The sequence below is a fragment of the Acomys russatus genome, chromosome 28 (assembly GCF_903995435.1).
Source record: "Acomys russatus chromosome 28, mAcoRus1.1, whole genome shotgun sequence".
Taxonomy (NCBI): domain Eukaryota; kingdom Metazoa; phylum Chordata; class Mammalia; order Rodentia; family Muridae; genus Acomys; species Acomys russatus.
In genome coordinates, this window is record NC_067164.1 from 12,891,271 (window position 1) to 12,917,200 (window position 25,930).

The 25,930-nt window shown below is 36.2% G+C and overlaps 1 protein-coding gene across 1 annotated transcript in view; it reads right to left on the bottom strand.

Moving 5' to 3' along the window:
- Positions 1-592: 592 nt before the first annotated feature.
- Positions 593-25,930, bottom strand: part of Cenpc (centromere protein C) — a 43,189-nt gene continuing 17,851 nt past the window's right edge. The window contains exons 9-19 of the mRNA XM_051170214.1: positions 24,818-24,991; positions 23,724-24,003; positions 22,919-23,065; positions 21,708-21,790; positions 15,662-15,718; positions 12,915-13,019; positions 11,888-12,010; positions 11,451-11,546; positions 9,202-9,356; positions 1,973-2,063; positions 593-928 (exon numbers count right to left, since the gene is read on the bottom strand). Coding sequence (XP_051026171.1) covers positions 858-928; positions 1,973-2,063; positions 9,202-9,356; positions 11,451-11,546; positions 11,888-12,010; positions 12,915-13,019; positions 15,662-15,718; positions 21,708-21,790; positions 22,919-23,065; positions 23,724-24,003; positions 24,818-24,991 — 1,382 coding nt within the window. The 3' untranslated portion in view covers positions 593-857. The remainder of the gene's footprint in view (positions 929-1,972; positions 2,064-9,201; positions 9,357-11,450; positions 11,547-11,887; positions 12,011-12,914; positions 13,020-15,661; positions 15,719-21,707; positions 21,791-22,918; positions 23,066-23,723; positions 24,004-24,817; positions 24,992-25,930) is intronic.

Sequence of the window (25,930 nt, forward strand, 5' to 3'; positions counted from 1 at the left end):
TGGGCCTCAAGCTAAGTACAGAAGTCTAATCTGCATGGCTGGTGGCATATGGAACTGTTTGGGAAGGATCAGGGGGTGTGACCTTCTTGGAGGAAATATGTTATTGAGAGCTGGCCCAGAGGTTTCAAAAGCAGATGGCATTCCCAGTTAGGTCTCTCTAGCTTGTGCTTATGAATCTAGGTGCTAGCTCTCACCCCATAAAATAATTATGGACTCTAATCCTCTGAAACTATAAGTCTCAAATAGACACCTCCTATAAGTTGCACTGGTCACGGTATCTTATCACAGCGATAATACAAAAGACATTTGATATTAGGTAAAAACTGAAGTGTCAAGGTAAAGCCAAAGATAGAAAACATATCAGAAAGTAGAAAAAAGGAATAATTCCTTTCTTCAGAAGTAAGTCAGCATTGCCCTGAGGACACTTCAAGTCTCAAAACACCAAAAAAGTCCACTGTTTAAAATCACTTTGTTACAGGAGCCCATAGAAATTAATTCAGCACATTTAACACAGCTTTCTATTAAATTATTTAATGAACAGCGATTTAAAATTTATATTTGGAACTACTGCTCTTTTATTGCAGATATGTTCTATATTGTGGGAACAGTGATTTTGGGTTTTGTTGTTATTTGTCTGTTTCAATGTTATTAGAACAACACCAGCAAAATGGCCATCACTAAAGATAGTATTTGCATTCATGGAAAATCAATACTCAACCAAGATTACAAAACATTTAGTAAGGAGTATGAAATAATTATCTAATGCAAGTTGACTCAAAACTAAATAAAAGTTTTATTTTAAAATAATCAGATACAAAAATTTACAAATAAACAATCTATACACATACACATTTACCTCATCTCTTTATTTGAGTAAAAAGAAGAGAACTTTCCACATTCAAGAGATTTTTAATGTTGTAATGATTACCTAAAAGTAAAGTAACAAGAAAATATAATTATTTCAAGTTTTAAAAAAAGGTGTATTTGTTTCCATAAAAATCATTTCTTTGAGTATTTCTTCACCACATAACACATACAGTAAATAATATGAAATAGAAACAACTTAATCTAAATTAATTGCATGACTCCAAAGACACAAAAGTTAACCACTACCTACTGTTCTGAAAGAACATAAATTTCCCATCATTCTATAACAAAGGCAGAGTTAAATTAGAAATATGTGCACAAAGAAAAAGCCATTCTGAAACCAATCTTTAAATGATCTTTAGAAATGCTGTGAGTTCCTACAACCCAGACACATATATAAACACATAGGTAAGAATAAAAGGTACAGTGGTATAAAAAATAATTTTAAAGGCAAATGCTGTTCTTACTTAATTAGGTAATATTACAGAGTGGCAGATAAATAGTGTCACATATGACAGGTCTACTTGCATTAAATATTACTGTAACTTTATCTATATTAGAAATTAATACTCATTAAAACTAATAGAGTAGGAGGCCAGAGATACACTCACTGAGCACTTGCCCAGCAGTAAGAAAAAGATCTCAGTTCAATTCCCAGAAGCACACCAAGATAAAATTGTAAAAAATATAGCTATAATATTCATCACAATGTGAGCTTTATAAATGTAAGAATTTTTTTTCCTCTCTCTTTTCCATTTTTTTTAATCCTAAACTTAAAGAGCAATACTTGATACCACAGTACAACATTACTCATATTTACTGAATGTAGGAATAAACAAGCAAATAAATTAAAATACCTATTACTGATTACTTGTAATCTTTTATAGTATACTGGTCTCAAAAAGGGCTATATGTCATAGGAAATAACACTGCAGAAATTACTTCCCTAATAGCTTAAAATGCAATACTTCTACCTTATATTTTTATTATTTAGCAATTAACTGTTATCTGAATTTCATGCAAGAAAACACTGATATACTATACACAAACAACTATATGGACATTGTAACAATATACATTTTTTAAATGCTGTAGTTGCTCTTACCTGAAGGAATATAGAACGAATCCCCAGTAGATATCATATAAGGTGTTTCATGTAAGGTACATAAAAGGTCACCAAAGTTAACATAAAAAACCTATAAATTAAAAATAAACTCTTATTTCAAATTGAACCACAACAAATATACTACAGAAATACTTAAATGAAATGCAACAGACAAAATGATAACTCTGCATGGATATCTGTATTTTAATTTGGAGGACCTAGAAATATATCCTAAGTGGCAAAAGGACTTTGAGACAGGGAGTAATCCTTAATTTCAACTGAGCCCAATCTAGTCACAGATGAACTCCATCCAATCCACCCCGTACATAGCTTCCAACTCAAAACACACACACACACACACACACACACACACACACACACACACACACACACACACACACCACAGTAAAAAAATACGGCAGAAGTATTGCTGTTAATTTAAAGATAGAGTCTAATAGATATTTATTATTAGCCCTAAAATTATTACTATGGCTATGGCGGTATTTTCTAACCTCTTAGTAGTCAATAAAAACACAGACACCTGTTATATTTTAAAATAGCCTTGGTTCACCTGGGGCAGGGCAGATATTAATCCCCTAAACTACCTTCCATATCTCTCTGCCCCAATCCCATGTCATCTGCTTCTAATAATTTCTACCGAGCTACCTCCCATCTATAATCTCAAATACTTGTTAATGTTCTTCATCTGGGCCAAATCCTCCATCCACGTCAGCCATGTGCTTCTCACTCCACCTAACCCATAGTGTCCTCCCCTTCCATCTCTTCTTCCCTCCCATCTCCTTCCCAAGATCCTCTTCTGGTTCTCTGACTTCTTCTTCCCCCAATATCCTCTCTGTCCCAAAAGCCTGTGAACCTTAGCCACACCTATTCCATTTGCCCTGCCTGGGTGTGCTAACTTTTTATTGATCAAACAAGAATAAATTTTTAGGCAAGGTTACAAACATTTTGGGGTACATGAGTCTGCTCATTTGGGCAGCGACCAGACCAACCCCCAGCACAGAAGCAATTTTAAACAAAAGGCTTTTGCACCACTGCTGGTGATAAGGTACTTGGCTACATATAAAAGTTGCCAACATCCAGAGAAAAAATGAGAACACCGGTTCTATAGCCACATGGGAAATGAATTCTCCAAACAAAATCAATAAAACTGAGAGGTAATGGACAGATTCATCCTTAGAAAGGAACACAAGCCTGTCAACATAATTCCTGACTTGTAACACTCTGAATAGTCCACCCAGCCAAGCCTGCCAACTGTGTAATAAGATAATTAGAGGCCACTGCTTTAAGCAATTAGTGTGTGGTACTTCATCAAGGCTAATAAAAAAAATTAATATGAATTCATAATTGTAATTTTTTCATTCAATGTTATGAAAATCCAGAACCACTTGAGCAGTAAACTTCACTAAAAAAGAACCGTTATATAGGCTTCTTCAAAGATTACACATTTTCTGGACAACATACTTCTTAACCAGAATGATGAACCACAGATAAGAAGTCAAATCCCTCTTGTGGGAGTGCAGGATGACAAAACAAAATGAAAACCCCATCTCACATATTTCAACATCAAGATTTAAAAAGAAATAGGGATGGGTGGTGATGGCTCATCTCAGCACACTTGAGGCAGAGGCAGGCGGATCTGAGTTCAAGGTGAGTCTGGTCTACAGAATGAGTTCTAGGACAGCCAAGGCTACACAAAGAAACCCTGTCTCAATATCCACCCACCCACCCCCCCCCACCCCCGCCAAAGGCCTTTCAGGTGTGTTAGCTGGATTTGAAGATGGCTAACTTCACAATTTACCCACATGTTGGCACACTGTTAATTAACTGTTTGGAAACAACAAAAGTGAATACAAAGCCTCCAAACTTTAGCATGTGCTTACTATGTTTATCATCAAATTTCATACTTTGAACTCTTGTAATATTTTGTTTTTCAAAACAGGGTTTCACTGTAGCCTTGGCTATCCTGGGCTGGATTTGTAGACCAGGCTGCCCTCTGAATTCACCGAGATTCACTTGCCTCCGCCTCCCTGACTGCTGAGATTACAAGTGTGTGCCACTGAGCACAGCTCATACTTTGAAGTCTTAATTTCAAATTTGATGGCATTAGTATAGAGTCGTCCTGAAAGGAGCTAGTGCCCTGAAAGTCACACCAGAATATTCTCTCCCTTTCTGTCTCTCCCGTTCCTCCTCTCTAACCCTCTCTGTCCCTTGTGCTCTCCCCCTCTCTTTCACTCCCCTTTCCCTACTTCTCTCTTTCTGAAGGAAGTATACCTTCAACAAACACATCTCAAGACTCCAAGACTGAGAAATACATGTTCATTTCTGGAGACACTAAATGCCTTAAATTACTATTAAACTAAGGCATCAAGAATCATAATGAGTTAGGACCTAGCTTATTATTGATGATTATCCATTACTGTTAAGTATAGAACTTAGCTCTCCGTAAGCTAATTAATAGGGAAATAAAATTACAGGCGATCACCTTATCCCACTAAGAATAATTATTCTCATATAGACTAAAGAGACCCACTCCATAGGAGAGAGCCAACCCCTGACACTATTAACTATACTCTGGCATAGCTGACACAGCAGCAGAGCGAAACAGATGCTAAGACTCACAGTCAAACATTGGGCAAAGCACAGAGAGCCTCGTGGAAGATTAGGGGAAAGAATAGAAGGACCCAGAGGGGACAGGAGCTCCACAAGAAGGCCAACAGAACTGACTAACCTGGGCCAGGGGGGCTTACAGAGCACCAGCCAAGGAACATTCATGGACTCGTCCTAGGCTCCTTACACATACATGGGTAGCTTGGCTAACATGTGGGTCCCCTAGAAAGGCAAGAGGGGGATATCTCTGACATGGACTTTGCTGCCTGCTTTGGATCACTTCTCTGTGGCAAGACTGCTTTGCCAATCACAGGAGAAGATGTGCTAAGTCCCAATGCTACTTAATGTGCTTCGGTGGGTTAGTAGGGGGAAAGCGTCCCTTATCTGAGGAATAGCGGAGGAAGTATATAGGGAGAACAAGGAGGGAGGGTGGGAGTGGGAGGAGAGAGGACCTATGAATGGGAAGTAAAGCAAGTGAATGAATGAATGAATGAACGGTGATAAGAATACAGAGGAAAGTAAACATTTCTATTCTATTAATGGAAATGTAATTTAGGGCACACCCTGTGGAAAGCACCAAACAGATACTCAAAAAATTAAAAACACGGCTATAATATGATCCAACAATCCCTGCACTGGGTAAATAGTGAAGGAAGGAAAGAACGTGACTATACTGAAGAGGCAGCACCTGAGGTCTCATGTTCAGAGAAACCAAGCACTATACATAGCCTACATGCCCACTACCTAACAGGTGGGTAGAAAATGTGGTATACACTGAGCATGAAATATTATTTCATAAAAGAGAAAACCTTATCACTTGTGTCATCAGATAAAACTAGAGCCTTTTATGTTAAATAAAGTAAGCCACACACACAAAGACACCCTTGTAATATAAAAATGTTAACTCCAAAAGGTACTAAGTTACAGGTAGACAGACAGAGTGAAAGATGCTGGCACATTTTAAGGCTACAATAGGAAAGAATACTCTGTACATTTTTAAAGCAGTAAGAAACATTTTAAAAACGGTCTTCTTTTATTATTGAGATTATAATTACATCATTTCTCTCGTCCTTTCCCTCACTGCAAACCCTCCCATATACCCTCCTTGTTCTCTTTCAAATTAATGGCTTCTTTTTTATGTTATTACATGCATATATATATATATCTATATACATATATATTCCTAAATATAACCTGCTCAGTCTGTATAATGTTACTTGTGTGTGTGTATATGCTCAGGGCTGACCATTTACCAGTAAGATAAGACTGTTTTTGTTACTCTCGGCATTCCTTAGTTGCCTGTCGTTCTTTATATAGGGTTGAGGCCTTGTGGGCTTTCCCCTGTTCATTTTTAACATTAAGAAATGTTAAAATCATGAAAAGTAGGCATATTCAATATATTACACATATATGAGAAACATTACATTCTATGTATTGTTTTTTTAACTCAGTTGAAAAATAAACAAAAATAACTAAGTATGATTCAAATATATTAAAAACAAAAACAAAAACATTTCTGCGGGGCTGGAGATGGTTTAGGCAGCAACCTGAAGCATGAGGACCTGAGTTCAGATCCCTTGTACTATGGTAAAAAAAACACCCAGTAGCATAGCCTGTAATATCAGGTTTTGGGTTGTGACATCAGGAGGCACTGCAGTATTATTGCCCAGCTAGTCTACCCAAATGATGAGCTCTAAGCTTGGTAAAGACTTTACCTCAAAGAAAAGGTAGAGAAGCAACTGACATCATCCCCTGACTTCCACATGCGTATGTATACTCTATCCACAAACACATAAGTGAGCGTGCATGCACATACAAACACATATTTTGACACATACAAAAACAGAACAAATGGTAAACTCCTATGATCACCTATAACAAACTACCTGTCCAATATAGTCTATTTTCCTCATTATTTAACATTTAGATGTATTAAATATTCATTGTGTACTAAAAAATTAAATCCTTTCTAAAATTATAGGCACAATATTGTCATCCCTAAAATAAATGTTCAATTTTCTAATCTTCATGATATTTTCAAGAGTGTTTTGGGGGTGTTGTTGTTTTAGGTTTGTTGTTTGTTTGTTTGTTTGTTTGTTTGTTTTGGACTGGGGTACACATTAGAGGCACACGTAGTAAGTGGTTAGGTCTTTCCATCAATACAATGGTCTCAATCAGGGCTGACTGTTCCCCTCAGGGGATAACAGTTTCTGAAGACATATATGCCACTGACTAGTATGGTGACAGCAGGGAGAAACTAGGGAAGTTTCTAAATCCCCTTTATAAATAGAATAGCTCCCTGCTATAGTTAAAAAAAAAAAAAATTAAAAACAAATCATCTAGGGCAAAACATCAACAGTGCTGTGCTGGGAAGCCCTGTTTTTACCTGGCTCTCTTTCTCTTTTCACTTCCTACTGCCTACATAGACAATAAATTAAGCAACTTTCCATAAAAATCTTTATACAGCAGGACTTTGTTCATTATATTGAGTTTCAACTCTCTTTCAACTCCCTATAAACTAGTAGTTTCATCTGAAGACCTAAGATTCAGGGTTGATTTTTCAAGCTTCTGTGTATTTTAAAGAGGTCAGGACACTAAGACTACTTAGATAGAACTGCATTGTCCTATCAGGAAATGCATGTCTGACTAGACTCCTTACAGATATCAGCAGCCACTGATGCTCAGTGCCCGATCAGTAGTTTACTGGGAATGCAAAACGGTGATACTTCAACTGTAGCATTCTACATTCGTTCAGCACCTAAGTATTCCTAACAAGAAAAGTTTCATCTATTGTCTTACTACCTAACTGCAGGCTTTGTGTGGGAAACAGAATAAAGGCTTGCTTTCCCCTTGGCTTACCTGTCAGCTGTGAACATGATGAGCAGCTTCCAAGAAGCCTCCAGACTTAACACATGAATTTTCCTTCTGGAAGTAGTCTAACAATGATGGGCTCAGCTAACTGAAGTACATCAACCCACTGAAGTGTTCTTATTCATGTTACAGTTTTTACCTCTGGCATCTTCAACTGGATGCCAACCTTATTACCTATTCCTACTCATCTCTGAATCATACTTGAAAGTTATATGTTTATTTTATCACATAATGGCACGTTGAGTCAAAATAAAAATAAAGCCATTTTCTTCTTGTAGCACATTCTTCTTTTCCAATTTTCCCAGTTATAGGCAATACTACAAATAAATGCATATAATCAGCTTATACCCTAATATAAAGGTAGGTCTAAGTATTTTTCTAGTTAAATTCTACTAATTCATTAATTATAGTGTCATTTATTTTAAAAATGTGGATCCCTTTGACAAATAATCATGTTAAATATTTCAAATATTTACTATTTAAATTTCCTTTTATGTAAAGGCATTATAATTTAATTGTTAACTACAATCAGGTCATCATTAATTATTGTTTTATCCATTGCATTAAATAAGTTCTTATTAAGAATCCCTGAATAGGAGCTAGAGAAATGGTTCAGTGGGAAAGAGCACTTGCTGCACAATCTGAGCACCAGCACCTATGTCAAAAGTCAGGTGTGGCATGTGTACCTCTAACCCCAGCATTACAGGGGATAAAGGCAGAGGTACAGACAGGAGGATTGCTGGACTTGTGGGTTGCCAACCTAACTCAAGGTTCAGTGAGATCCTGTCTCAAAGAAATAAAGTTGAAAGTAATTTAGCAGGACACCATCTTGTCTCTGCATCCTAAGATATATCATATGCCAAACACATATAAACACATACACACACACACACACACACACACACACACGACTATACTTGGAGAGTTACAGGGTATTAAGATTATATTAATACATGCTCTGAAATTATTTTAATTTAGCCTAGCTACATTGATGCAGCAATAAATTGTTCTTGCACTGTCCCTTACTTATGATACTGCTGAAATGATGGCATAATGTTAAATAACCTTAAAATACATTTCATAAGTTTTACATTTGTCCTGTTTCAAATGAAGTTATCTGCACTTATAAACATGCACAGTCCATGCTCACACTCACACGTCTGCATGCACACACAGACATGCACACCCAGCAGATACTAAGACAAAGGGAGCAGAAGGAAGGAGGGAAGGAAGAAAGGAGAAAAAGGAAGAAAAGAGTGAGACAAGCTAACTCACCATAAGTTGTCTCATTGTAACTTTAGTCATCTTTAAGTACAGCAGCCTACTGATGCAGCTAGCCCTTTGTCTGCAGGGCATTCCTAGCTAGTTAAGTCATTCTTAAATTCTTTTGATCCTCAACTACATTATTACAGAAATTCAGAAGACTTAATCTCTATAATCCCTTCCAGCTCTAAAATCTATTTCTTTATTTGCAATTCTGTATTCTAAGGTTCTTTTAAGGAGCAATCATACCTTAGACCACTAAACCTCAAGGTTGTACAACACAGTACAGGTATTTTAAAATTATTGCTGACAGGTTAACTCCCAACAGATTTGATAAATCAAAGATTTTATTGTGCAATTTAACAATGAGATTTCAAGACTAAGCAAATAGAATTTTAAAGCATCATCAGAGGGGGAAAAAATTCAGTTGTACTTCTAGGAAGAAACAAGTGGAGAAATATGCTTACCAATATATCTTGGCCAACATGCTGTTTTCCTTTTTCTTCATGGGGTCCTAAAACCAATTTTCCAGTAGAAAAAACTGTTGTATCCAATGTTTTAAAAACTTTCAAGCCATGTTGCTCAACAAAAAATTGGTAGGTATCTCGTGGTCTTATAAGATCTAGGGGAAAAAACAGTAATACAGATACAAAACAACCACAAGCTAGACATGTTTAACAGCCTCTGTCACCTCAGTACTTATGGACCTGAGGCAGGAGGATTACAAATTGGAAATCCATCTGGGCTACACATGAGAAACCCTATTCTAATAGTAGAGCTCCGTGAAACAGGATAAACACTTATATAAGAGTCTTGTAGACCCCGCACACATACAGGAAGCATTAATAGACAAACAGGGTGAAGATTACTGATTCTGGGACCTGTTCTGCCTGGCGTATAAACTGCATGAATTTGGTCTACTTTAAGCTCTCTCTCTAAGCCTCTATTTCTTTTCTGTAAAAATGAGTGACAGCCTATATTAAACATATTCTGTGAACATCAAAGAGTTTATATCTGAGAACAAAATAATGACTGGCTCAAACTAAGCACTATGTTATTTACCTTAGTTTAACAATAGTAGAACTGTTTTTACTTCTATTGAGGCTACAATAAAAATAATAGGAAACACAAAGACTTTCATGTCTTTACAAAGCTTAACATGGTCCAAAATAAAAATGTGTCATCACAATGGCAAAAAAAATTTTTTTTTCATTTGATGATGATTAAACAGAAACATTTTTATTTAATTAAGTAAAGACTACAGGAAACCAAAATATAAATCTTAGCTAAATAAGCACTTTCTCATTTCAGGTTTCCTCTGTATTTAAGGACTTTCCAAGCCTCCTAATACCTTCACTAACCATCAGCTTCTGACTCTATATTACTAGATATTTGAGAATGTTAAGGGTCACATATACAATGCAATAAAGAAAATGCATTTAAACAGGCAAAAGTTGAAAACACACACTTTTAATCCTAGCACTCAGGAGGTAGAAGGAGGCAGATCTCCATGAGTTCCAGGCCACTCTGATATACAGAGGGCTACACAGAGAAACGCTGTCGGGGGGGGGGGGGAGGGACGGGACAACAAAAGCATTGAAAACAAAATTTTTCTAATTTGGAAGAGCTCAAGTTACCTAAACAAAACAATTTTAACTGCTTGTAAATAAGCCTATCAACACAGAATAACTCTGAGTTTATATAATGATAAATATAAACTAGTTCATAAACAAAATTTAAGTAGAAATATCATTAGTGACTTCTGGTATGACCAATATGTTTGACTTGGAGGAACAGTTGTTATTATTTCTGACAGTCTGTGGTGGTTTAGATAAAAATGCCCCCATAAGCTCATGTATTTCAAAAGCCAGTGCCAAGCCCAGCGTCTCTTTCTGCCTGCAGATCAGTGAGTTCTCAACTACTTCTACAGCACCATGTCTGCCATGCTTCTGCGCAAGCCCCTCATAAGATGCTTTCTTTTCTAAGAGTTGCCTTGGTTATGGTGTCTTTATGGCAATACAACAGTGGCTTAAGACACAGTCTTTTCAGTTATTAAAACATTTAAGCACTTCTTATATGTAAATACTGTTTGGTTGATAAACACCCATGTATTCCTTAAACCTCTATACTACTAGAGTATATGCCTTAGAATCATGTTTGACCTCCCAGAAACTAAGTATTTACTGTCTATGTAATACAACATGAGGTTTCTAGGCTCTTAACATTAAATCTAATATTTGTATGGCTGACTGATGCTCTTAACATTCACGTTCACAAAGGTTTCATGTCCCAGATACCATTATTGGAGTCCCGAGATCAAAAGACAGTGTGTGTCCTGGTAGCATAGAGCATGTTCTGGGGCATACAGTTACATTTCCGTAATTTCAAACAGAAAGCTCTTTGTTTATCTTCTCAGCTACAAAAGGCCTAGGCCTTCTGGAGAAAATAACACACCTGATAGGCAGTAGCACCATTCGAACTCCAGAATTCAGAATACAAACACACAACACTGTAGTCGACATCAATGCTCATCCATAAGTATTCTCACAGAGGCTGCTTATTGGAATAAAGTTTAGTGCTGAGATGGGGAAGAGGAGAGGGAGAGAGGAGGTGAAAGGAAAAAAGAAGAGGGAGGGAGGAAGAGGGAACACATACACACAGACAAACCACTCAATAACTTCTGTTACATTGTTCTCAGTACCATCCCTGAGCTTACCCATCGGGACAATCTCTCTTGTTTCTGGGTCCTTTGCCAGTGTTGCCTGAAAGGGATCTCCTAGAGGTATATCCAGATCCACCACTAACTTCTTCTCTGGAAAGCAAAGACCAAAACTATTTATTTAAAATTCATCTCCATTATAAAAAAATTCAGTACAAAACATAGAGACAAGTTGTAAAGAAAACCAAAAAAAATTTAGCAGCTTCTGTTCATCTCCAGACTTTGAGCACGGAAAAGGTAAGGTTTATATAACTAAGTAATGTACTCATGAGGAAATATTTTATACTATGTTATCATTATTTTTGTAAGAATACAACTGTCTTACACTCAGAATGGGGGGCGGTGACATTATAAACTGAGTTTTACTGATGAGAATATTATGTCTGAAGTTTAAGAGGTATGAAGTCTAAGTTATCTTAGGAATAGGTTCATACTTTTCTGGTTATCAGGACGGATGCATTTCCTGCTAGCTTTTTTGTTGACTTTGCTCAGGTTTCTTTTTTCCTTTATTTTGGGCAACACTGGAGCTGGAGATACTATTTCAATCACAAATCCTCCTAAAATGTAACAAAAAAGATAAAAATAACATTTCTGATGACATCAAAAGCTTAAAGCAAAACACTAAATATATTACATTTCCTTTCAAAGAACTAAGGGAAATGCCACTGTTACTATAAGCTACAGCTGTTTAAACTGACACAATTACTAACCAATTTCAACGAAAAGACTCAATGACTTCTTACTCGCCTGAAATCAATAGTTGTCAGTGGAGGGTTAAAAACAAAAAAGCTGCAGAAGCTAATCATGAACTTGAAGTAGTAAGCCACATATAAGTGTCCTTTAACATAACTACATACATCTAAACAGGGAAAAAAATTTAACACTTAGCTCTTTGTTAACTCTCCATAAAGAGATAGATGCTAAGAATGAGAAAAATATCAATTCATCAAATATTAATTTTCTCACATTCCAGTTTGTTTCCTTTTCAGGAGGAAGGATGGTTCACTAGTAAAGACTTTGTACTGCTCTATCAAGGACCAACTTTCAGTTCCCAGCACTCCAGTACAGTGCCTCACAGCCAGCTGGTCACTCCAGCTCCAGGGGGAATCCCATGAATCTTTGCTTCTGTGTACATCCTAGCACCCAACCACATGTATATAATTAAAATAAAATAAACCTTAAAAATGATTGACTTTGTAAAATTAGAAACTTCAGATATTTATGATACAATATCTACAAAGCCATAAAGCCAAATAGCTAGTTACAAAAGAGAATAAAATCAACATCTCTATAATAATGAGACAAATCTGAATTTGAATCCTATTCTTAGATGTTTGTCTGTAGGGGGTGATGTTTTTAAATAAAGTAAATTATATAAATGTGTAGGATAGGGCCTGTCACACGGTAAAATAGTAATAATTTCTTCATTTATGAGACATCATAATATAAATCAGGTCTTACCCGATGAACCTTCTTGATAATCTATCCGCTCTCCTCGCCAATATTCCAGAGGTTTCAAACGTATTCTCTTTGTTCTACGAACATTTGGTGAGTTGGAGGGCAGTACTGTCAAAAGTTAAACAAAAATTCAAATGGTGATTAACATATCAACTTTTAGAACATAATGTTTCAATTAAGAGATAAAAATCCCCAAATTTTTAGATGTTCATGCAAATAAATAAAACTCCATGAAAAATGAAGCCTCTAAATTGGCCAAGAAATAAAAAATTTTATAATACCCATGTGTGAAAATGTTAATGCTATTATCTTATCTGAACAATGCTATACTCCATATATTAAACAGAATTTGTTATTGTAATTTGAGCTCCCATTGGTTTAGATCTGCCACTAGCCTACAGAATCACTCTCTACCACAGATTCCCAGTCAAAACACATGGCTGGGTCCCAGGTGAATGAGCTTCATCTTCCCTCCTGCTTTCCACTCTAGTCTCTCTAGAGCAACCTTTAGTCCTGCTGCAGGCTGCCCACCTCAGTAATGCCTCCCAGCCCATTTCCAAACCTCCTGGGACTCAGGTTCTTAGTGCAGATCATTCTTCCTCACCATACCTCTCAACCTTCCCTTCTATCCCATCTCCATTCCTTTGTGACTTCTCACCGACACAGAGAACATCTACCAGGGACCCTAAAGTCACCACACTTAGCTGTGAACCAGGGATCCCAAAGGAAACACTTGGCTACAACCCAGAATGGGCAATAGCAACCAAGACAGAATATCCACCAAACAACAAAGACACAACAGATATTTACACCAAGGAACACTTCAAGTCATAACTTCAGAAGCCCAGATTCCAGCACAAAAACAAACATGAATAACTCAGAATATATATTCGTGTGTGTGTGTGTGTGTGTGTGTGTGTGTGTGTGTGTATTTGCCTCTTTCAGAAGCCAGGCCCCAGGAGAAGCATTTTAGCTAAAGCACAAGAAAAGGTCTTCAAAGTAGCAATAAAGAAGTATGTTGAAAGACATTAAAGAGGGTACTAATAATTGTGTTAATGAAGATCATGAAAACACAGATGAATGAAATAATTAAAACTTTGATTAAATTCACATAATACACTCTCTTTTCCCTCCTTCCCTCATTTTCTTATCCACTATCTCTTCTAGTTTATCCCTTTCTAATTCTCATGTTTTCTTTCTTTCTTTTTTTAAATCTAGACTCCATATAGGACAGGGAACATGGAATGCCTATCTTTATACATCTCACTTATGTTACTTAGAAAGTCTAGTAACTGGAAAAAGCTCTAAGTGTAACTACATTCTGGAGAGGGATTATACAAGAACATGACTCATTGCTCATTAGCTTAGAAGGTGTCTACCATGGGATGAGCATGTGACTAGAATTTTATAAGTGCTTAGATGGAGATTTCTATAACAAACTGGAATCTATACTAGAAATTTCTAAAATATATTGGAATCTGTACTATCTTAATGAAACTTAGAATAGGCAAAAGGAAAAAATAAAATTAATCTAATTTCATTTTTATCAGAGGGGAAAATAGGAAAGATTAAATATCTTGGTAAGGGCTATTTTTTTCTTCCTTTTTTAAATGTGTTTTGTTTTGGAGGGAAGTGTTAGCGATAACCTTCAGTACAGTATTAGATAAACAATCTCTGTTGCTGAGCTACATACCTAGTCCCAAAGGGACTAAATATAATAATGGGGAATGAGAGTTTGATATGCAAATGTCAGAACAATAGGGGACCCAGAGTTTGGATAGGAAAGCATGGCAAATGTCTGCAATGAGCACAGGCAGAAGGGAAAAAAGAAATGGTCATTGAACTGGGGGGTGCGGGATCACTGATATAAATAAAAGAACTTATAAAGAAAATCAAACAAACAAAAACATGTTTTTATTCCAAATAAATTTCTATAGATTGAATTCCTCTACTAAGTTAGAGGCCACTTAATTTGGCCACATAATATACATTGATATGTTTATAAGCTTTCAAATAAAGATTGCAGGTTTGGAAGGTAGCTAAGTGGTTGGAATCCATGCTTAGAATTTAAAAGACCCTGAGCTGATCAGCAGCCCCATGAAAACTATATAAAATCATGTTTAAAAATATTGTCAAAGATGTTGGCAGGTTAATGCCTTTATTATTTCGCCTTTATTATTAGACAAAGTGGAACTTATAGTTAAAACTGATGAACATGACATATAATGGCAGAGTAAACAGATAAAGCTGGAAATGTTATAAGCTTTTAAAAACACACGGATGTCAACTGTCATCTTATTCAGATGCTTTCTATGTAATAAAAAGCTTCTGCATCTCACAAAGGTGGGATAGTCCATGAATCATGACTGACAAGCATCATTTGATAAGCTATGGAACTTTAATTCACAGCTCCCTCATTTGTTACTTAAAATTCTAGCTGTTGTTGGATAGGAACAAACTAGAGAAAAATGGGAGAACAGTTCTCAGGGACATCATCTGTCTGGCAGATATCTCCCACTAACTTCTTCAATCACGTTGGATCAAAGAGCAGAGGAAAGAGTACGGGACTATAGGACTTACAAACAAGCAATAGGATAGTAACTCAGTAGTTTATAAAGATACATTAGGAAATGCTGAGAACTAACTATGTAATTATTAAGCTGGGTGTACTTCCCCTGCTTAAACAATGTTATAGAGAGATTCAATAATATTATTTTTAATGGAAATATTGTAAGAATAAATTATTTTACCTAATTTGTGATGTATATTCCTATCTGGTGACATATTAGAACTTCTTATTCTCAAATCTGCAAAATACAAAAGATAGTATTATAAACATTGCAGCAATGCCTGCTAATTCTATATTGACTTAAAGTCTATATTGACTGGTCAGTGTCAGTAAGTATTATAAACAAAATGTAAACCTGAAAAATGGAATTTACACTTTCTTTTTTTTCCATGGAAAAATAATACAAACTAAGAAAAACCAATATAGCCTCTCTTTATACTCTGATACAATAAACATATTTAAACAGGACAAGCATTAAAATTAACAAAAAGCATTCTCTATTACTCATGAATGGGAATAAGCCACTAGCAAATAAAAATGCATGACATAATGCTAAGTACATAACATGTACTACTGTTACCTACAATCTACCTACAACTTTCTTCTTAAAGTTCTAATTAATTTAACAATGTGCTAAGACACCAAAACGACTGTTGTTAATTGTTTCTCTTCATATAAACATATTTATTAAGAAGTAGAATCCCTATTTTTACATCTATAGCATGTTTCAGAAACAATAAAACTTGGTTAATATTTGTTTTTTCTTAAGGAACACAGCCATTATTGGGCTGTTATAACCAATAGGATTTAACTAATATTTTATTTCAAGTTAATTTTATATTATAGAAAAGAAAGCAATATTGGAAAGAGAAGAAGTAGAATCCCAAATATTGTGCAAGAGCCCAACTGGTGAGTCCACCTAGTCTACCTTGCACGCACACTCCCAAACCTCAGACAGAGGCAGCATCCTACACCTAGTGTCCAGGCCTAATCTGCTGAGCCCCCACCCCCGACTCCATGCTCTCCTTCAACCTCCAGGCTTAGACTAGGAAGCACATCTTGTCTACTACCCCAGAATCCTCTGTGTCCACAGACTTCAATCCACCCACAACATATCCAACTTCCACATAATATGCTCTGTCCCATTCTACTGTGCCCACATAAGATATGGAACCAATAAAAAGAGCCACATGCCTATATTTCTTCACAAAATATAAATATGAAAACTCAAAACAGTATGTTCCCCCTAAATCCACCAGTCCTACAGAAGAGCTCTCATTACTTAAATAGACTCCAGAACATCTAGCTCAAAGAAACTATCATAAACTTTAAAGAATTAAAGAAGTTTAAAGAAACAGAGAAACAGCTTAATGAACTTAAAGAAAATAATGCCTACGTGATGCTCAAGAAAACGTAAACCATGAGACGGATGAAAATGATGATGACATCCCACAGCTCAACACCAAATGCAAAAGAGATGTAAATGCTGAAAAGAACTTATAAACAAAGATCAATATAAAAAAAACTGAATAACCCAACTGAAAAACTTAGGAGAAATCTTTATTAGTAGAATGAATATCAGGACTCAAAGATAATTACTGACATTACTGAAATACTGAGGACAACTAGGAACGCAAACAAAGAAACAAAACAATGTAATCATCACACACCTTTCAATAACATCTTTAAGGATTTATGGTCTCAACTCTACAAGGAAAAGACTGGCAGACTGGCTGATTGGATTAAAAAACAAAAGTCCATCTTTTTGCTTTCTACAGAAAACTCAGTTTATCTTAAAGTAGACACTCCTAAAAGTTAGTAGGTGGCAAAAAACATTCCAACCAAATTCAACCAGGAAGCAAGAAAGTGTTGATAACATAATATTTGACTAAATAGACTTCTTCAAGCTAAAACTAATCAGAAGAAATACTGAAGATATCTCTATTCTAAACATATATGCACCAAACTCTGGTGCACCCAATTTCATAAAAAGTGATCTACTTAATGAAAAAAACAAACTAACATCAATCCATTAATAGTATATGATTTCAGTGCCCTACTTTCTGCAATGGACCAGTCATCTGAACAAAAAATTAACAGAGAAGTATCACAATTAATTCACTACTGGGCTTAACAGACATCTACAGATTATTCTATCCCAACACAAGAGAATATACATTCTACTCAGCACAACATGGAAGGTTCTCTAAAAATTATATCCTGCGGGACACACAAATTTTTTTTCTTTTTTGGTTTTTGAGATAGAGTTTCTCTGTGTGACTGAGCCCTGGCTGTCCTAGACTCACTTTGTAGACCAGGCTGGCCTTGAGTTTAGAGAGCTACCTGCCTCTGCCCCCAGAGTCCTGAGATTAAAGGTGTGTGCTACCATACCTGGCTTTAAAAAATTTTTAAATAATTCAGAAAGATTGAAAGAATTGAATAACTCTGAGCTGGGTGTGGTGGTGCATACCTGTAATCTCAGCACTCTAGGAGGCAGAGGCAGGAGGATCTCTGTGAGTTCAAGGTCTATAAAATTGAGTCCAGGACAGCCAAGGCTACACAGAGAAACCTTATCTCAAAAAGACAAAACAGAAAACAAAACAACAACACCAAAAAAAAAAAAAAAAAGAAAGAAAGAAAGAAAAGAAATAACTCTGTATCTGAACTTACTAAAACTTTAAAAACCAACAGCAAACAAATTCCAGTTACGTACACAAAGTCATGTAGAATAAACAACTCATAACAGAATGATTAAGAGATCAAAAATGAAAAAAAAAACCTTCCAAGGAAAATGAAAACAGAACCCAACAAAACTGCTGGAACATACTGAAAGGAGCCCTATGAGGGAAATTTATAAGTACTTACATTATGACATTAAAAAAAAGCAAAAATAGCTTAATGATGCAACTGAAAAGTTAGATAAGCAAGAACAAACCAAATCCAAACTCAGTCTATAGCAAGAAACAATATAAATCAGAGCAGAAATTAATAAAACAGAAGCAAAGAAAGCAATACAAAGAACTAACAGATGTGGAGCTGAGTCTCTGAGGAGATAAATAGGACTGGCAGGCCTTGGCCCAAGTAGCCAAGAGACGTAGAGGGCCCAAATGAACAGAGTAAGAAATGAACAAGGAAACATTACAATAGACCCCAAAGAATTAAGAATATTATAAGTAAATACTTAAAAAAAAATACTCTAGTAAGTTGAAAAATCTAAAAGAATTGGACAAATTTTTAGATTTATCCAAATCACAAGAGGGAGTGAACTATGTTTCAATTTTTTAAATAGAAAAAAAAAAAAAAGCAGCAACCATTTCATTTCCTTCTTGAAATTCCCTGGCATGAGTGACTTGGTATACTAGTTGGGCGTAACTAACTTCTAGGACTTATGTAGTTAAATCCAAAATCCCAACAAGATATGCACAATCCATTAGGGGTTCAAACTCTGAGGGAAAACAATAATGATATCGAATACTCAAGATTGCTATGCTTTAAGGAAACCAAAGATAGCCAAAAGATAGACTCTGAGATTGTTCAGTGTTCTGTCCATCCTAGATGGGTGCCAAATACAGAAGCAAAGAACTCATTTTGAGTATCTAGTTCAGTGAAACTTATGGAAACTGCAGAAAAGTAGCTCACATCTAACTTTAAAATCATAAACGTATCCACATAAGAACTGCCTAGACAAATCAAGTCTATTACCAGAACCATGTAATATAAATCAATAGCTGTATTATGGTACTGAGTTTTAAGGTAGCAGTGTAGCAATAAGTAACTGGAACATTCATGTTCATTAGCTAGTTATGTTGACCATAATATATTTTTCAAAAAAATCTGATCTAAGCTTCTAGAAAACAAAGTAGTTTAAAAACTACTAAATCAAATATAGAATTGTTGGTTTGGAATAAACTTCAATTTCTATAAAATTGAACTGCCCTGTACAAAATATATCTGTGGAGACCAAAAACAGAGGAGTGTTTGCCCAGACCTGAGAAGAAGAAGAAAATGGAAGGTGACTGGTTAGGGATACTGGGACTTAGGTAGAGGAAGGAATGATGATAAGAACTGCAGTGATTACTACATATCATTGACTTATAAGCCAATTATGATATATGACGTTTATCTTAAGCCTACATAAGTAGATGCCTCATCTTTGCTGAAAAGTTTTCCATAGCAGCGGGTCTTGAAGGAATATGGTAGTCAGGTGGTTACATGCATTGAGAATAATGGGAATGAGATTTCTCACTACTTGAGGTCTGTCCTATACTAGAATTGGAGGAGTTGATGTGAACCTGTGGTTTCTAGATTATAAACACATACAGTTGTCAAGGGAAGTTTTTGTCAACTTGACAGAGGGTTAGGGTCATCTGGGAAGAAGGAACTTAATCAAGAAAATGCTTCCATAAGATCAGCTTGTGAGTGAGTCTGTAGAGCACTTCCCTTTTTAAAGTGGGATGGCCTCTGCATCTGCTCTAACACCCAGAGTCAAGCCTGTTTGAGTTCTTCCCCCGACTGTGATGTAGAACTACAAGCTGAAATACACTCTGCACACCCCATCCCACTCCCAAGCTGCTGTTGGTCATGGTGCTTTATCACAGCCACAAAAACCTAAAATAGATACAGTCAGTCTCAAGAGTTTTAGTCTCTCTCCCTCCCACACCCCCACCCCCGACCTTGTGTGTGTGTGTGCATGCGCATGCATGCACACACAACTGCGCATGTTACATCCCTATCGTACCCAGAAAAAAACAGAATCAAGGGTACGCCAGTAATAAGGACACTGGTCTTGGATTCTAAATGCCATGGTCCACTAACAATAAATCAGGTGTTTTCAGAGAAATAACTGACTCCAGAATTAAAAGTAAGCTGGAACATCTTATATCTCCCAACTCTCAAAAAGGTAGCATTTCAAAAATGACAGATTCATAACAAAAGAAGGAATGAGCTAAAATAAAAGTAAATAATGAGATTTATCACTATCTGGATATTAGAAAAAGTGATAGTTAAATACTGTAACACTACAAGCAAAACCAAATTTGTAAAATTAACCATGATGCCTTAAGTTTGAAGATTAGCAATTCAGTTTGCTGTTTGTAAGACATTTTCACTTCTCTCAAGAAGTTTAAGTAGGAGGCTGGGAAAGTGGCCCTGTAGATGAAGTAACAGAAGCATAAGTATCAGGGCATGAGTTGGGGTTCTTATCACCCAAAAGCTATGCACTGGCTGCAGGCACTGGGGGGTGGCTGCACAGATGTGTCCCCCGAGCCTGCTGGCCAGTCAGTCTAGCCCAAACACCAAACCTCAAATTTAGCACACAGATCCTGTCTTAAAAACAGGTAGAGAGAATTAGAAGAAGATACTCCAGTATCAACCTGATGTTGCACTTAGCCGCACAACTCACACATACAGAAGCACACCAAAAGAGGAAAGGGAGGGGAGGGCAAGTTTTGCCTCAGGAAGCATGAAGTCCTACATTTGATCCCCAGAACTCCTTTGGAAGTAAAAAATATAACAAAAACATTAATAATATAAGAAACAAGGCTGGAGAGATGGCTCCTCTTCCTGAGTTCAATTCATAGCACCCACATGGCAGCTCACATCCAGCTATTAACTGTAGGCCCATGTAATTACCAAGGAATCTAATGCTCTCTTCTGGTGTGCAGACGGATATACAAACAAAACACCCACATACATAAAGCACTTATTTTTTTTAAAAAAAAAGCATAAGATTACTTTGTAATTCAAATGCTGCTATCTGTACCCCACCCCACCCCCATATCTGGTTGCAATCCTTGTTCCAAGAATCTGTCTTAATCTTGTTTAAACACTGCTCCCAAGTTGTCCACTGATATACCAATAAAGTAGCTTACTGCCAATCACTGAGCAGGAGAGAGAACAGAGCTAGACTTCCTGCCAGCCAGGGAGGAGGAGCTGGAGGAGGAAGCAGGGGATTCAGCCAAGGATAGAGGTTCAGGAGACATCAGGAGAGAGAAGCTGGAGCAAGGACGCTATAAAGTGCAAGTATCTCTGAGATGTAAGCTGGGGGAAACCAGTTTGGCTTAGGGGGCTATGAATAGAGAAATAACTGCTCAGTTATTGTATTGTGAATCTTGTTTAACAAACAATATAACAGAGTCTCAATTATTTGAGTAATAGCTATGATAGGAAAGTGAGAAACAAATACAATTTTATATAAATAACTTTAACCGTAGAAAATAATAACTTACCCAAATTCTCCCGGTCATTTTTATCATCTTTTTCAGAATTATTGCTTCTAGACGTTACATAATTCTGGAGCCTGGATGGTCCACTTAAGAACAGAACAAACCACAAGATTTGTGTTTTTATAATATAAAGTTCTGTAAGTCTAAATGTCATGATCAAGTCTTAACTGTCATCTGTTTCTTTCTTATGAAACTAAAAGCAATACAATAGGTGATCAAGAATGTATTCCCATACAGCATAAAGCAAGAACTATGACTTGATCCCATAATTCAGTCAAATATATCTAAATGAGATAAAGAGAAACAGGCACTACATGTTCAATTTCATTTTATATTGTTTCTTTTTTAAATTAGGATATGCTTGACGGTTTCTTTTATTTTTTGTGAAAGAATACTATTATTAGACTTGACGAAATTATAAATGATGCACTAATTAATTTAAAAGATTCCAGCTGAACTTAGTAGTACATGCCTATAATCATAGCACACAAACCTCGAGACACAAGTATTGCAAACTCAAGACTACATAAGGAGGCCCAGGGCCTGAACTACATAGTGTGTCCTCCTCTAAGTAATAGTCACAATTCCTCAAACAGTAAAGAATCCATAGTCCTCCCTTCAAATGCTGAAAATCTGCTCTAATTTGCTGGTCATTCACTTTTAGAGGTTTTTAAAGTTCGCAAAAAATACAAGCAGAGTAATTTCACTTGTCCAGGGTTAGTAGATGTTTTGACAATACATCCACAAATTCTCTGACAATGTTTGTTCCAAAAGATAAAGCCTTATTTTCCTTTTCTTAAATGAAGTCTTATCTTGTGATGACCTTAAGTCATTAAAGGCATTTGATTTCCCTTATGGTTACTTTCTCTCTCAGATCATTGATTTGTAGGAAGCCAAATGCCATATGACAAGAAACGAAAGTCAACTACCAAAAGAAAACAGGGAATTGCAACCTACACCCAATAACTATGTGGGACATAAATGGATCCTGTAGGTGTAGGCAAGTCTTCAAAGAGATACGAGAGAAAGGTACTTCCAAACCTCAACTAGCTAGCCAAGCCTCGCCCAAATTTCTGACCCACAGAAAGTATAAAAAATACATGTTTGCAAGACAGTAGCAAAAATAAAATTATGTTTGGGAGTAAATTGCTACATATAAATGCATAACTAGTATAGTGAATATATAGTCTATTATCATTACACTGTATACACACCTTTCTTCCAAAATTGAACTTTTAGGGTCTCTCAAATCCAAGTTAGACTCCATTTGTGTCTTCCTTGTATATTTCCCAGTACGAAACTTTAACTGAGCATTCTGTGATATCATAACACTGTTTTGATACTTAGAGCCTCTAGTAGGTCTATGAAAAAAAAAAAGAGTTTTAAAATTATTTTTCTTCAAAAGTTCTTTTGGCTACAAGTATTAGTTCATCATGTTCAGACCTAAGATTAACAACCTGGTTCACAAAGGTATCTGGAGACTACCAAGATTCCAAAATAAAAAAATAAAATAAAATATTAAAAAATTAGAGAACCTGGCTTGACAATAATTAAATAAAAATTACACCAGCCGGGTGTGGTGGCACACGCCTTTAATCCCAGCACTGGGGAGGCAGAGGCAGGCAGATCGCTGTGAGTTCAAGGCCAGCCTGGTCTACACAGTGAGTCCAGGACAGACAAGACTACCCAGAGAAACCCTGTCTCAGAAAAAAAAAAAAAAAAAAAAAAAGACACCAAGTGACATTAACTCTAAACAGTTTATGATATATAGTATACAACTAAATACCTATTATTCCTAATTTCTTGTGAGGAAACAAGTTCAGAGCGCCTATGTGTCATCTAAGTAATTACAAAGTCCGGATTTAATAACAACTTTGTCAGAATCCTTTGTGCTTTTTCTCACTCTGACTAGGATATAACACAGACAAACTACTAAATTCTGAACAGGAGAGGAAAAAAAAATAAACCAAAGACAGCTAAATATTAAAGTAAGAGACAGCTAAACACAACAAAAATTACCCAGAAACATCAAGACTCTTCTGCGTTGGCTTCGCCTTGTTGCTTTCCAATGGCTCACTCTGGGAACTAGAGATTCCATTGCGGCCACTAACCCTTCTTCCAGAACCCTTCACATTTAAAGACTTCTGTACTCTTGAGCTGCTGCCTGTCTTTCGTCTTTTTGGTGGAACAGATTTTTTCCCAACATTTTTAGATAAGTGATTTTTCTCATCTCTCTTTTTTCTATTGTGATATACCACTGAGGATTCGTTTTCTTTTGAAGAATTTCTATCAACAGAGCCTGAAAGATTTGATAACAACTTTAAATTAGCATGTTTATTCAAAGATCTGGCTCACTGAATTACCAACATTATTATATTTACATATTAAATATACATACCAATTTCATGAGTTAGATTTGTTTCCACATAACAAAGTTTTAATTTTTTTCAACTGCATTTACAAGACATGTACTAGAGTTTTTAAATCCATCAAAAAATTCTTTAAACAATCTTTTCTCTGGCTCTGTCCATTCCTCGCCTGACCATGTATAATGGTCAATGCTGTCAACTTAACAGTATCTGAAGCTCCCCTAGGAGGTGGGTCTGGGCATGCCTACCACAGGCTATCTTGATTGTGTTAACTAAAGTGAGAAGACCCACCCACACCCATGTGAGTGGCACCATTCCTTGGCTGCCATCTTGTATCCTGGATGATACAGGTGGAGAAGAGGGTTTGAGTAGCAGCATGCATTCATTGTTCTTGGCTTCCTATGTGTGGATGCAATATAAGGAGTTAACTCCTCTACAACTGTAAGCCAAAATAAATCTTTTCTCTCTTTTTTGTCAGAGTATTTTATCACAGCAACAGAAAGATATCATCCTTAGTATCTGAGTGGTTCCTGTAATTCCAAATTTTTCTGTTTATCACCTTTCTTTGCAGGAGCCTATCTACCCATAACAGATATCTGCGTAAATAGCACTCAATTCTACCTGTCCATCGTTGCCATCCCGTTATGGTCTTCATCGTCACCTGTTCTTTAAACATCTATCATTACCCCATAGAGAATGACTCTAGATCCATTTCAATAAAGAAGATTTAATAAAAACACTCACCCGTCTCTGGTTTTACCACCCACCAGTCAGGTGGATGCTGAGAAATCCTACCACTTCTTCTGGCAGGCAAAGTCACTTCTTCAGGAACAATTTTGTTCTTGGACTTATTGGAAAAACATTTCTTTCCAGATTTTTCCCTATCTTTTTGAGTGCTATTCTTTTTTTTCTTGTTTTCTAATATAAAAAATAAAAACCATTCAAAATATCAGTTTTTAGATGTTCACAAGAGATTTTCAAATAAATAAAATTCAATTACAGAAACATCTTACATTTATCCCATGTGCTACTTTCACCTCTATCTCTTTAAAAAGCCATATTTTCAATCAGATCTGTGATTTTCTGTCAATTAAATGTAAACATTTCATTTTACTTGTCATAATCTAAGTGTTTATATGTATATGTGCATGCAGGCACATGCATACAGGTGCACACGCATGCACACCAGAGGACAAGTTTAAATGCCATTTCATCTTCGTATTTGTTTGTTTGTTTTTATTTAGAAAGCTACTGCCTATAACTCACCACTTAGGCTATACTGGCTGACCATCAAGCTTCAGGGACCTTCCTATCTCTCCCTCCCTCATACTAGTATTACAAATGCATGAAACAACAGCCTCCCTCCCCCCCTCCCAGTTATAATTTTTCAACCTGGGTTTTGGGGATCAAACTCAGGCCATTCTAGCTGAAAGGCAAGTACTGAACTATCCTTATTCTGGTTGTCTTTTGAAAAACAATACATTGTTTCCTTTTACTTACCACTACTCAAAAAAAAAAAAAAAAAAAGACAAGAAATTACTGCCTTTCACTTTAATTGTTTTGAAATCTACTTTTGGGAGAGAAAATTGAATATGACTAAATTATAAACCTTGAAATGAGGTTACTTTGGATTAACTCCTCTGGCGCAATCTATGTATCCTTAAAACTTGTGATCAGAGAGAACAGCAGGAAAAACAAAAAATTAGTGGCAGAAGAAACTAGGCACTGTTAGCTTTGATGGCGGACAAGGACCATCTATCTGTCTAGGATTATGGGTAGCAAGAAAGGGCAGAAAAGGCAAGGAGCAGACCTCTCACAGTCACACCAGAAGGAATAGAGCTACACAAAATCTTTTTT